Source organism: Vespa mandarinia, chromosome 7 (assembly GCF_050613455.1).
Source record: "Vespa mandarinia isolate Hongniang chromosome 7, ASM5061345v1, whole genome shotgun sequence".
NCBI classification, from domain to species: Eukaryota; Metazoa; Arthropoda; class Insecta; order Hymenoptera; family Vespidae; genus Vespa; species Vespa mandarinia.
In genome coordinates, this window is record NC_140816.1 from 6,832,501 (window position 1) to 6,847,500 (window position 15,000).

A 15,000-nucleotide genomic window follows, 5' to 3' on the forward strand; every position below is an offset into this window, starting at 1 on the left:
GGGTGGAGGAGGGGGTAGAGGAGGGAGAGGGGAGAGGGAGAAGAAAAAAAAGAGAAAGAAGAATGAAAAACGAAAAGAAATATAGATCCTAACGAAATGTCCGGTATCAGTTCTTATATATATCTCTTTTGATTTTTGATTTTTTTTTATTATTTCATTTTTCTTTTTTTTTTAGTTCTCTCCATTTTTTCTTTTTTTTTTTTTGGAACCCCCTTAAATATATTTTTTTTCCAATCAGGATTCGTTCTAGCATATCGTTCGGATAAAGGAGGGAGATAAAAGAAAGGAGAGGAAAAGAAAGAAAGAGACAGAGAGAGAGAGAGAAAGAGAGAGAGAAAGAGAGAGATAGAGAGAGAGAGAGAAAATGAATGGAGCAGAGAGATATATAGATATACAGATAGATAGATAGATAGATAGATAGATAGATAGATAGATAGATAGATAGATAGATAGATAGATAGAGAAAATGAACGGAAAAGAGAGAGATAGGGAGATAGATGGATAGAAAGGGAGAGAGAAAGAGAGAGAGAGAGAAAGAGAGAAGGGGTGGGGGGAGGGTCAACGCGTCGAATCGCCTAGTACAGGTTCGTTACTCTCTAGTGAGTTCACGACCCTCTTTTAATTAAATATACACTCGCGTGCGTGATTGCGTGTAAGAGTTAGTGTGCCCGCGAGTAAGTCGCTCGTAGAAAAATCGAGAGGGTGGTGATAGAGTGGGGATTGAGGGGTTGGTTGGTATGGTTGGCTGGTTGAATGGGTCTCTCTCTCTCTCTCTCTCTCTCTCTCTCTCCATCTCTGGAGTGCCATTTGTTACTTTTTTTTGTTTTTTTTTTACTTTTTATTTAATCTCTCTCTCTCTCTCTTTCTCTCTTTTTCTATTTCTTTTTTCTTTTTTTTTTTTCTTTTTTCTTCCTTCCTTTCTTTCCTCTTCCCCACGTCCTCTTTTTTTCACGTACGCGTATTCTCAACTATACCAACATTCCGCTTGTCTCTCTCTCTCTTTCTCTCTCTCTCTCTCTCTCTCTCTCTCTTTCTCTCTCGAGTTTAGTGTTAGTTGTAAAAAAAAAAAAAGAAAAAGAGAAAGAAAAGAAAATGAAGAAAATAAAAATCTAGCATTGTGTTGTATCTCGATCATAAAATAATACGCATATTTCAGATTAATCGAATTCTTTCTTCGTCCTTTTTTTCTCTCTCTTTCTCCCTTTCTTTTTCTCTTATTTTCCTCTTTTCCTTTTGTATTCATTCTTTGTCTCTTTGTCACGCTCACATTCACTCTATCTACGAGGACTTATTGATTTGTTTATTTATTTGTTTTTTTTATTTATTTATTTGTTTATTTATTTATTTGTATTATTCAACGAACCATTCGTTTTGTGTTCTCCGTTTATATTCATTAATGATCAATATTAAAAAAATCCAAAGATTTAATGTGTTTTCTAAAAAGAAGAAATTAAAATGGCGACCCCTTAAAGCCATGAATTTATACGAATCTTTTTCATCATAGTAAAACGATGTTTCAACAATATAAAGTTGGCATAGTTTATATATTATATAGCCGTAGATTCTCTCATGCAAATTCAAATTCCTTGCCAATAGTTTCCTCGCTAGTTTACGATAATTACTTTCCGTCCAGAGCGACGATAAACGTTTCCTATTTTTCGATAAAGTTATCTTTCTATTTCGTTAGTATATATACGTACATATTTACACACATACACACACACATATGTATGTATATATATATATATATATATATATATATATATATGTATATATATACATATATAAAAGTATTTATGTAGATAATAGTTTTTATCAGCGACCATTAATTATCCTTATCGTTATTTTATTTAGAACGTATTAAGTTACTTATCATTCATGATAGAATAATTATGAAAGTGATTTAATGAAATTTAAATTTTCAAAAAATTGAATTATAACGTTTAACTTTATATTGCAAATATATATATATATATATATATATATATATATATATATATCGTATAAATAACAAATCACAAAATGGAAGTGTGGATTGATGGATAAAACAAAAGGGCAATTGGATTGATAGCATTTTTATTGTCGTTCAAACGTCACCTCGAAATTTTTACGATATTTTCTCCTCTCTCTCCCTCCCTCTCTTCCTCTCTCTCTCTCTCTCTCTCTCTCTCTCTCTCTCTCTCTCTATCTCTCTATCTATCTATCTGTCTGTCTATCTATCTCTGGAACGATTTATCAATAGGAAGGATATCCATATGAGTAAAAGAAAGAGAGAGAGAGAGAGAGAGAGAGAGAGAGAAGGAGATAGTTAGATAGAATGAGATAGAGTATCTATAAGAAAAGTTGAAGAAGAGAATCGAGGGCTTTCCATTTGGGCTAAACGATCCCATTAACCATTTCGATTTGGAAAAGCGAACTGTCAAAATGAGTCATGGGGTAGTAAATTTATGGTATCATAAGGACCTACTTACTAACGCGAAAAAAGAATCGAAAAGAAAAGAAAAGAAAGAAAAAAATGAAAAAAAAAAATATATATATATATACATATATAGACACACACACACACATATATAACTCGAGATTACTTTTGCCCTTCTTACGTGAGAAAAATATCTAAGGGATATTTTGAACGTAAGGGTAGAAAATAAAGATGTCGGAAGTTAAGACAACGATGATAATCATTCTTTTGGATTATAGAAATTGCTTGCTTACTTATTATGGTTGCTTCATTTAAAGAGGGAGAAAGAGAGAGAGAGAGAAAGAGAGAGAGAGAGAGAGAGAGAGAGAGAGAGAGAGAGTTAATTGTAAAAGACCAATCGTCTGGGGGATTTCATGCAGAAAATTATTCATAGTATACGCTATTGCGAGTTTTCTCTCTTTTCTCCCTTTTTCTCTTTACGGTTACTTGATCTCTTTCACTTGATTTCACATAAATTTCAACGATAATTCCCTTTGGTCACACGATATCTCCCTTCCAATGATTTATTTTCCTTTCGTCCTTTAATGCAATGTAGTATATCTACTTACACCCCTCACCCTCCCAATCCCATCAACTTCCTCCATTACTCTCGTCTCTTAGTCCATTCTCTCTCTTTCTCTCTCTTTCTGATCTCGATTTTTTTTTTTTATTTCTTTCTTTGTCCCTTTCTCGTTTTCTTGTTTTTATTTTTTTTTTTTTTATTTTTTTTTTTTTCACTTTTTTTCTTTTTTATATATACCAAAGTAATCTTCCAAAGGGGTATTAAAAGTGAAGGATTTTTTATTCGTAGAAAAAGTGGAGAAAGGAGAAATGATAGAGGATTAATATTAATTTTTTTTTTTTTTTTTTTCAATTTATCGAACGAATCGTTCATTATTATTTTTCGCGTGATGATCCTCGTAACATTGATATATACGTAGATCATAGTTCAATGTATCTCTGATCGAAATTTCTTTTCTTTTTTTCCTATTTTTTTTTTTTTTTTTTATATACATATTATATATATTATATAATATATATATATATAAAACGTGTATATAACGATATATGTATCGTCATCTTTAGAATTTTAATTATTTTATTGAAGAAAGAAAAGAAGCAAGGAAAAAAAAGCGTATGGATATTCGTTGAAATTAATCGAGTAATTTAATAATCGTTGGAAATATTAATTAATTTGAATGAACGTATAAGAATTTTCTTTTTCTTTTCTTTCTTTTTTTTTTTTCTTTTTTTTTTCATTTTATTTTTCTATCACTTCCCCTCACCTCCCCGCCCGCCCGCTCTTTTTCTTTTCTTTGTTCTTTTTGTTTTTTTTTGTTTTTTTTGTTTTTTTTTTTTTATATCCATTTTTTACACAATGACAATTTAATCAATTCATTTTCTAGAATTTACATAGATGCACACACACACACACACACACACACATATATATATATATAATATAATATCGATAGGAAAGAGATAGAGATAGAGAGAGATAGAGAGAGAAAGAGAGAGAGAGAGAGAGAAGAAAAGCACGTAAATTCGATAGCTCAGCGATGTCGTAAAATTCGTTGGTTATTCTCGAGAAAAGACGATTCTAGTAGAGTTTAGTGTTCGCTATGAGATCGAGAAGAGGAGAATATAGGTTAACTGCACCATCGTGCTTAGGATGGTTATAGGGTTGGTTTTCATATCCATCCCCCACCCTCCATCCCCCAATTCCCAACATCATCAGACTACGCACCTCGTTTTCTCTCTTCCTTTCTTTCTTTCTTTCTTTTTCGAGTATTTTTTTCTTTTTCCTTTTCTTTTTTTTTTTCCTTCTTTCTTTTTCGAGTTTTTTTTCTTTCTTTCTTTCTTTCTTTCTTTCTTTCTTTCATTCTTTTTAGTCGCCTTTATCTTTGTATTTCGTTTCTCCTTTTCTTTTTTTTCTTTCTTTTTTCTTCTTTCTTTTTATCTCAACGTGGATGAAATATTTTAATAAAGCTCCATGGTCTCCGTAAAATTTCACCAAATGGGAGAAAGAGAAAGATAGAGATAGAGATAGAGATAGAACCATTACTAAAGCTTTACGACGATGAACGCATTCGTTTCTACGTTGATTATTTTTCTTTTTTTATCTTTTTATTTTCTCTCTCTCTCTCTCTCTCTCTCTCTCTCTCTCTCTCTCTCTCTCTCTCTTTCTCTTTTTCCCTCTCTATTTCTTTTTTCTTTTGCCTTTACCTTCACCGACCCCCCCTCCCCGTCCCCGCCCCCCTCATCATTCCCAGCACTCCACATCGTAAATTGTCGGTACGTTGCAATAAAATATATGTGAAACTATTACCAGATAGCTCGAGGAATGTCGATTCGCATTCTGACCTAGATTTTTTAAAAGAGAAACGAGCTCTCCTCGATCGTCTACCCCGTTAAATTAATAATACCATAAGTATTATACAATCGTTCCTCTCGATCGTTATTTTAATTTAATTAGATTTGATTTGATTCTTTTTTCCTTTTTTTTTTCTTTTTTTTTTTCTCTCTCCTCCCTCCTTTTTGCCTTTTTCTTTCTTTCCTTCCTTTTTTCTTTTTTTCTCTTTTTTTATTTTTTTTATTTTTTAATTATTGTCTACTCCCTCTTTTGTCGATTTCCGATATGAATTCAATTTTCATTCTTTTTCTTTTTCTTTTTCTTTTCTTTTTTTCTTTTTTTACCTTTCTATCTCTTCTTCTTTCTTTTATTTATTTATTTATTTATTTATTCTTTTTTTTTTTTCTTTGTAGGATTATATGTATTAATCGAAATATACGTGGACTCTTTTAAGTCCGAATAGCGGATCTTTTTTTCTCTTTTTTTTTTTCGCATGGCGTGAGTGAGAGGTTGGAGGGGCGGGCGTGGCTTGCTTTGTCTTCCTAGTTTCGTTTTTCTTTTTCGTTTACTTTTTTGTTTTTTTGTTCTTTTTTTCTTCTAAAAAATAAAATACAAAATAATAAATAAAAAGATGAAATAAAAAATGAAAAAAAAAAAAAAAAAAAGCGTAGTCGACAAGAGAGTTTTTGACGTATAATCAAAAAAAGGAAATATGAGAGATCGTGTGACGGACATATCGCGAACCGGAGTGTCACTGGTATTAAAAAATATTTATTTACTTTCTTTCCCTTTTTATCTTGTTTTTCTTTTTTTTTTTTTCTTCTTTTTTTTACATTTTTCTTTTCTTATCTTTTTTTCTTTTTTTTTTTTTTCGGAGACAAATATTAGACGTACGTGTGTGGTGCGGGGTGTCGAAAAAGAAATGAATGAAAAAGAAAAAAGAAAAAAAGAAAAGAAAAAAAAAAGTGTATTTTAAAAATAATAACCGTGGTAGATCGTTTTGCAAGAGAGATAGAGAGACAGGGAGTGAGTGCAAATCCTTCAAATAAAACTAAACTATACATAAATTTCTATTCTGTTGCGAGTAATCGAAAATTAAACACACACACACACACACACGAATAAATAAATAAATAAATAAATAAATAAATAAATAAATGAAACCAACGTAAAAAATTTGTTTCGGCGATACAAATTATTTTCTTCATTTTAATGAATAAATTCGATTCGAAAAAATCGCAATAGGTCAGTCATTAATTTTTTTGGCGTTTACCTTTCATGTCGGAAAGAAATATATTTACAAAAGAAAAAAAAGAGAAAAAAAAAAAGGAAATAAAAAAGAAATTAATAAATTTTTAATAATATTTAAATAGTATTTTTAATGGCCCGTAATACAAAAGTCCATTTCAAAGATGAAAAAATATAATTTCGTTTATAATTAAATCGAATTTAATTTATAGAAAAAGAGAGAGAGAGAGAAAGAGAGAGAGAGAGAGAGGGAGGAAGGGAGAAAGAGAAAACAGTAAAGAAAAGAGAGAAAAAAAAGGAATAAAAAGAAATTAATAAAATTTTAAAACAATATATTATTTTTAATGACTACGATATCGTAAAAAGGAATAAAAAAAGAAAGAAAAAAAAAAAAAAAAAAAAAAGAAAAACAAAGACAATTTCATTACAAAGATGAGAACATATGATAATTATTCGGCTTAAAAAGATTACAATTGAAATTAATTTTATATGGAAAAAGAAAAAGAAAAAAGAAAAAAAAAAAAGAAAAGAAACAAACAATAGAAATAAGTGAACTTTTTGTAGAAATATATTATTTTAATGAAGAGAAATATATGTTTCAGAAGATCAAAGTAATCTGTTTCGTAAAAGAGAATTATAGTATAACAGTGTATCGTCCCTTGTATTCGTATCCTCGTACTCTCATTTTATCATAACTACACGACACCGAAATGTTATCGTCGTTATTTCTGAGATAAACCCGTCTGCTAACCCGTCGACACTTCGTAAATTACACAGAAGAAGGACTTTCTTACACAGATTATTTATAGACCTGGAATTACTCTTACCACTGTCTCTGTCTCTCTGTCTCTCTGTCTCTGTGTCTCTGTCTCTCGCTCTCTCTATTTTTTTTTTTCTTTCACCACCCCTTTACCAACACTTTCAAACTGTCTACTTGGTGCTATAAAATTTTTAATTGCTATTTTTCTTTACTATATACCAACCATTAATATTATATTTCTAAAAGTATGTACATGGTATTTTTTTCTTTTTTTTTGTGTATTGATATAAAGCAAGAAGAAAATTTATTATCTTCATTCTGTTCCAATTGACGTTTTCTAATCTGTTATATATATATATATATATATATATATATATTTTTTTTTTTTTTATATATATAATTTTTAAACAAATTATAAATGGATTTTCGTCATAATTTCTTATTAAACATTAATTTTATGTTTATATATACGTATATATATATATATGTTTTTTTTTGTGTTATATTACATACGCGTAAAATGATATATTATTTAAAAAGATATAAATATAATAAAGTAAAATAATATATATATATATATATATATATATATATATATATATATATGAGTAATACTATCTTTTCTCTCTCTCTCTCTCTCTCTCTCTCTCTTTCTCTCCATAAAATAACAATAAGTATATATAATAAAAATATTCAATTTATTTCCTAATAAAATCGACCATTAAGTCTAATACGTTCCCATAAATAACAAATGAGATTACTTTCTAATTAGATTAGTTTTATAAGATAGTCAGATTATCATTTTTCTTTAGCTTCTTCTTTTTATTATTATCTGTTTTTTATTTTTTCTGTTTTTTTTTTCTTTTTTTTTTTTTTAACGACTCTACTAAGCAATAATTCTTTTTTTTTTTTACTATTCGTCATAAATTTACGGTCTCGTCTTATTTAATATTGATTTGTCGAAATTATGGATAAGTCAAATTGATAAGAAATATATTAATTATTATTCTATCGTTGGCTTTTCTCGATTAACGAAATCTCGTTGACGTGTACAATTTGCAGTAACTTGCGTGGAGAATAATGACCAAGAAGATATTAATCTGGACTCGAAGAGGAATGAAAAAACAAAAATGGAATTAAAGCCAACAAATTATTTGTATTATTTTATTTGTCTTACTTATTTTATTCTTATTCTTTTATTTGTTTATCACGTATTTTTATAATTAAAAAAAAAAAAAAAAAAAAAAATAATAATAATAATAATTCTATATTCGATTATTATCGTTTTATAACATTCGCCATTTTTCTTTTTTTTTATTTTAATATATATATATATATAATTAGTAGAGTTAGGTGAAAATGACTGATTACAATTATTTTTTTTTCTTCTTTTCTTTTTCTTTCCTTATAAAAAAGAATATCTATGTTGTAAAATTAAACGACTCATCGAGAAATTGACTAGAAACATGTCATTTAATTTTCTGTGACATTAAAAAAGTAAGAACAAAAATAATAATAATAATAATAACAATAACAATAACAATAACAATAACAATAATAATAATAATAATAATAATGATAATAATAATAATAATAATGATATATACCATATAATTTGTAAAATAAAATCGATAGATTATTGTTAACATTTATTTTTATTTTTATTTTTATTTATTTATCATTTAATTTCTCAAGAAAGATTTCAATCGATGTGATTCATTTGAACGAAGTTAGTTCAATGATTGTGATCATCATTTATGAGAACAGACAGATTGAACAATTTAAAAATTTTTCCTGTTATATCGGAACTTGCAGAATAAGAAAAAAAAAAAAAAAAGAAACAAAGAATGAAAAACAAAAAAAGAAACAGATGAACGAAGAAAAGGAAAAATAATACATGTTCGATCTCTTCCAACATCTTTTTTTTTTTTTTTTCTTTTTTTTTTTTTTTTTTTTTTAATCATCATCATCATCATCTACATCATCATCATCTTACGTTTTAACGACGAAAGAACGTTTGTCGCTGTACATGTTTTTTTCTTTTTCTTTTTTTCTCCTTTTTTTTTTTTTTTTTTTTTTTTATGATCGCACTAATATCATGTCATCATCGTCAACCATCATACTTTCCTCTCTTTTCCTTTGCTAAAGTATATTACTTAAAACATCAGTATGAAAAAGCACCAATGTTTATCTTCCTTTCCGCGCTCGCGTAAACGTCACGTGGATCGATTTACGTGGCCAACCGAGTGCATTTTTATGCTGCATTTCCTTTCACAAGTTTTTAGAGAGAGAGAGAGAGAGAGAGAGAGAGAGAGAGAGAGAGAGAGAGAGTGAAGCGAGAGGATGGCAGATAGAGGGGAAGACACGAAAGTATATAAATTAAAATGAATCAGTATAAATATAAAGTAAAATATTATATTATAAATTATATATTATAAATATATATATATGTAAATTAAAAAAAGACAATAAAAAATAAAATAATATTATATATGTATTGTAGTATATATATATATATTTTTTTTTCTTTTTATTTCTTTATTTATATATCGTAAATGAAAAGAAATTTTATAATGAAAGTAGTTGATTAAGAGTTAAATAGTAAATAAATAATTAATTAAATATAAGACGTTTCATTTTAAATATATCATGTATTTATATTTATATTATCTCCTATAATATTAATTTTATTTATTAACGTTAAATTTTTATTTTAATATGTAACATTTATATATATATATATATATATATATATATATATATAATCATAATTATATAGTTCATTTTAATATATCAATATTGGTCTGTTAAAATTAATTTTAATATTATTTACACACATACACACACAGACATATATATATATATATATATATATATATATATATAAAAATAATAATATGTCAATATCTATCAGAGCCAATTTCAAAAGTTCTTGGGTTTTTTTTTTGTTTTTTTTTCGTAAAAGTTTTATTTGATATTAATTTAAATGCTCTTATCGCAGAAAAATAAAAAGAAAAGTTACGAGAGGAGTTAGATTGCGAACGATGCTTTAAAAAGAAAGAAAGAAAGAAAGAAGGAAAGGAAAAAAAAAAGAAAGAAGAAAGAAAGAAAGAGAGAAAGAGAGAAAGAAAGAAAGAAAAGGAAAGAAAAATAAAAGAAGAGAACAAAATAAAAAAAAAAAAATAAAAGATAGAAAGAAAGGAAGAAGACAGTGGAAAACACGAAAAATGCATATATATATTTCATTTCTTGAAGTTTTCTAGAAAGGAAAAATAAATTATCAACGAGTCGAGTATCTTTTCGTCGTGACAACGTTAAAAGCCTATATATATATATATATATATATAGTTATAACTAACGTGATATTTACGTGTACATTATTTCTACGATATATAATACGATAATACAAAACGCGACATACGATGAGAATTAAAATTTCATTGGAATATTATCATTAAATTTTTTCGTTCACCTTATAAAAGAATATAAACGAAATCTTTGAATATTAATAATAGTAAAATAGTAGGATAAATAATTAATAATAATAATAATGAACTAATTGTACGATATAATTACGCGTATTCTCCTTATACTTAATGAAACTCTCGTTAAGCGTGAATTTTTGAATTTTCATGCGTGCCTGTATATATGTATATATATATGTGTGTGTGTGTGTGTGTGTGTGTGTGTATGTGTGTGTTTATGTATATAAAAGAAAGAGAGAGAGAGAGAGAGAGAGAAAGAAAAAAAGATAATAATCCCGTGTAAGTATAAATGGACGTTCCGCAACGTGACTTCCCTTTAACAAAGTGAAACCGCCATTGTCAGCTTTTAGTTCTCACCCCCGATTGACCCAGATAGATTGTTTTCAGTGTGAGTAATGAACTTCAAACGCACATTCGCCCCTCCCCATTCCCCGACAGCCCACCCGCCCGTTCCCTCCACCCTACAACTTCACGATCCTGTCTATTTCGACAACTTTTGTATGAATCCTTGCAAGACGAATCTATCTATCCATCTATATATACAATATATATCTTTCTCACTCTTTCTCTCTCTCTCTCTCTCTCTTTCTTTCTCTTTCTCTTTCTATTTCTATTTTTTCTCTTTTTCATTTTGATGGAATTCTAATTCTAAGACTAGCTAAAAGACTTTAGCACCATTATCCATATACATTCATATGGATATGTTAAAATAAAAAATGAAAATTATACATGTACTTATTATATACTTGTGTATATGTATTTATATTATATAAGCAGAAATCTTGATATTATTTATTTATTTATTTATTTATTTATTTATTTATTTATTTATTTATTATTATACTATGATAATTTTTAAATATTTATGGTATATATATATATATATATATATATATATATATGTATATATATGCATACATATAAAAAGAAAAAGAAAAAAATTATATAAAAAGAAAGAAAGAAGTAGTAAGAGGGGGGGAAAAAAAGAAATATTAAAATAAACGTGTATTATATATAGGTGCTTGTAGGTATATTAAAAAAAAAAAAAAAAAAAAAAAAAAAAATTAAGAGAAAACAAGGAAGAAAAAAAGAAAAGAAAAAAAAATTAGTAACCCTTTTGAACTCACCCTTACATGCCTACATATATACATACATACATTCTATACTATACGAATATTTACATACACATAATATCTATATAGCCGATGGCATATCGTTATGAAAGGTCGAGTTAATTATTATCACTGATTATAATCGTTAGTACATGTCTCGGACATCAAGAGTGCCAAGAGTTTCCTCGAGAGAAACGTCTCTTAATAAGTTAAACAGATAAAGGACAAATATATACATGCACACACACACACACATACATACATACCTATATATATAGGTAGATAGAGAAAGACAAATAGAAAGGGAAAGAGAAAGAGAGAGAGAGATAGAGATAGAGAAGTAGATACAGAGAGATAGAGCTTACAATTAGGAATAGGAAGGAATTAACCAATAAGAATCCTCCTTGTGAGCTTTGGAAACGGATTGCTAGGACGTTTCAAGGGAATTAGAGATTGGCATTCAATTAGGATAGCTTCAAGTACAACCGATTAGATCCTCTCTCTCTCTCCCTCTCTCTCTCTCTCTTTCTCTCTCTCTCTCTCTTTCTCTGTCTATCTATCTCTCTCTGTCTTCCTCTTATGTTTCCGTCATTTCTCTCTCAAACGAGAGAAACACATATATGTATACATACACATACATGTACTAACAAACATATATATGCATATACATACTACTGAAGTACGCATAAGCATCCATCTACTCACAAACATTACATATATATATATATATATATATATAAATATGTGCTTACACTTGCATGTATTTATACACGTGCATATACACATGTATATACTTAATACATATACATATATATATATATATATGTATGTATGTATATGTGTATACGTGTGTAAGATACTCTCAATCAACTGTTATAACTATTATTTCAATTTACTATAATTCACTTTGCCGACCACAAATCTTTCGTCACTTAACTAGATTCTAATCAACATCGACGAATTTCCGATGTATTTTTTTTTACTGCTTTTCTTTTTTTTTTTTTTTGTCCTTTTTCTTTTTCTTTCTTTCTTTCTTTTTTCTCCCTCCTTTTCGTCTTGCCTATTTGTATACCCATTTGTTCGATCTCTTTTTTGAATGGGGATATACGCATTTACTATGCTTTTTTTTTTCTTTTTTTTTTTTTTTCTTAAATAATCGTTCGAACATCGATTAATATAAATAAAATGACATAATGAAAAATCGGTTTATAGATTGATGGTTTTTTTTTTTTTCTTTTTTTAATGAATAAATGTTAATCAAGGGACGAATAAATTATAAATTATTTTATATGATAATTGATTCATTTAATGTGCAATTCGTTAATATGAAAATTGATTACTTTTAAACGGCGATAGGAAAAGAAACACGTACAACAAAAAGTAAATAAATTTATATATATATAAAATAATAGTAATATTTCTTTATGAAAATTTTCATTCATAAATTATTATTCATAAATCAACAGATTATCTTCGATTCAAGGGAGGAATTAATGAACGAAGTCACATCGTACAATTTATAACGAGTACATTTCCTTTATTTAAGAAAGTAACAAAAAAAAAAAAAAAAAAAAAAAAAGAAGGATACACTTAAAAAAAATTGTAACAATTTTTGATAAGAACGATTTCAAAAGATTTACAGAAATAATAAACGAATCACGTTTCGTCGTATTATCTCTAAGGAGAAACACAGATTTGTTTATAACTTATAATTGCATAAGCAATAGATTGATCGATAGATCGATCGATCCTGAGAAAATTATTATGCGAACGAGAACAGTGTATCGAATTTCTAATCAACGTGTTTCACCTTTGAAAACTTAAACTTTTACGAATGACCTCTCTCTCTCTCTCTCTCTCTCCCCCTCTCTCTCTATCTATCTATCTATCTCTCTCTCTCTCTCTATCTATCTATCTATCTATCTATCTCGATTTCGAAAGCGTAGTTCGTCTCTGAAACATTTACAAACAAGTTTATCAACACTCGTGGACTACCAAAGCTCCTATAGCCGATACATCAAGTCTATTAATAGTAGTTCAATTAATTACGTCTCTTTGATTTTAACTTCTCATCAGAAAATATCTTTAGAAATGAAAATATCTATAATTTTAATTTCTATATCAATATTTCTATTTCGTTAAATTTATTTTCTCATAGAAATTCTTCATATCTGATTATTATGTTGAACGTTTTAATTAATATTATTATTAATCATTTATACGTTAAATTCATAGGTTAATGATTTTATTGTACTACTTAATCAAACACTTACCCCCCTCCCCCCCCACACACATATATATATATATATAATGTAAGTCATGTGTTAAAATTTTAATAATATTTAATTATTTAATATTGTTAAATAAAATAAATTAATAGAGTATATATATATATATATATTATAACATTTAATAAATATATAAATATAGTATTTATCTAAAAGATTATTTTACACCGAACAACGAGAAATGTTTCTCATTAAAATTACAAATTTTAAGAAGAAAATCCAATATCTCTTTAAATATAATTAAACCCAATTCTCATTATAATAGATTTAAAAATTCGGAATAAATTTTTTTATTACATAGCAAATGTATGCATGTACATATATACGTATATAAGTACGTGTATATATGCTCTATGTATGTGTAACGTCGTTAGAGTTAATTTATTTAAATTAATCGAAGAAAGAGAGATTTCTTATCGTCTTAAACGTTAAGAGAGAGAAAGAGAGAGAGAGAGAGAGAGAGAAAGAGAGAGAGAGAGAGAGAGAGAGAATAAACGGTTTTGAGATCGCGTGCTTTATCTCTTTTACATCGTAACTAAGTAAAGTTGGGGCATATTCTTTGATTAAGGGTGGGTTAAGGAAAGAAAAGAAAAAAAAGAAAAGAGAGAGAGAGAGAGAGAGAGAGTGAGAGAGAGAGAGAGAGAGAGAAAAGACCTTGATATTTATAGACCGGCTAATTTGTTTCTATAAGGGAAAAAGAAAAAAGAATAGAAGAATAGGAAAAGAAAAGGGAAAGAACAGACAGTGCTACTTATTACTGGGCAAAAAAGAAAAAAGAAAAAAGAAATTGTATTTCTATCTTTTTCTCTTGATATGCGTGCAAAAATATTCATGGGATGGTCCGATTCGTTTCCAACAAGAGAGAAAAAAAGAAGAGAAACGTGTTATCAAAAAAAAAAAATAAGAAAAAAAGAAAAAAAAATAATAAAATAAAAAAGAAAAAAAAATGCAAAACAGAATAAAGAATTCTCATTTTCTCTTGTTCTTTTTCAGTACGCTGAAAGATATTTATTAGGGTGGCTAATTTGTTTCTACCGAAAAAAAAGGGAAAAGAAAAAAAAAAACAAAAAGAGAAGAAAAAAGTGCTAATCTAAAAAAAAAAAAAAAAAAAAAAGAAGAGAAAAACATTTTTTTTCGTCCACTTTTTTCCTTCCAAAAATATTTATGGGATGTTTAATTTGTTTCTACCGAAACGAAGTGAAAAAAAAAAACAAAAAAAAAACAAAAACAAAAAGAAAGAAAAGAAAAGAAAGAAAAAAATAAAATGTTCTTGTTCTTTTTTTTTTTTGTTACAGT

At 27.5% G+C, this 15,000-nt stretch overlaps 1 protein-coding gene across 8 annotated transcripts in view; it reads left to right on the forward strand.

Moving 5' to 3' along the window:
* LOC118440255 (serine/threonine-protein phosphatase 2B catalytic subunit 2) overlaps positions 1 to 15,000 on the forward strand; it is a 203,523-nt gene that overhangs the window by 110,053 nt on the left and 78,470 nt on the right. For all 8 annotated transcript variants that reach the window (XM_035863046.2, XM_035863045.2, XM_035863043.2 and 5 more), the window contains one exon: position 15,000. This exon is cut by the window's right edge and continues 124 nt beyond it. In XM_035863046.2, coding sequence (XP_035718939.1) covers position 15,000 — 1 coding nt within the window. The remainder of the gene's footprint in view (positions 1 to 14,999) is intronic.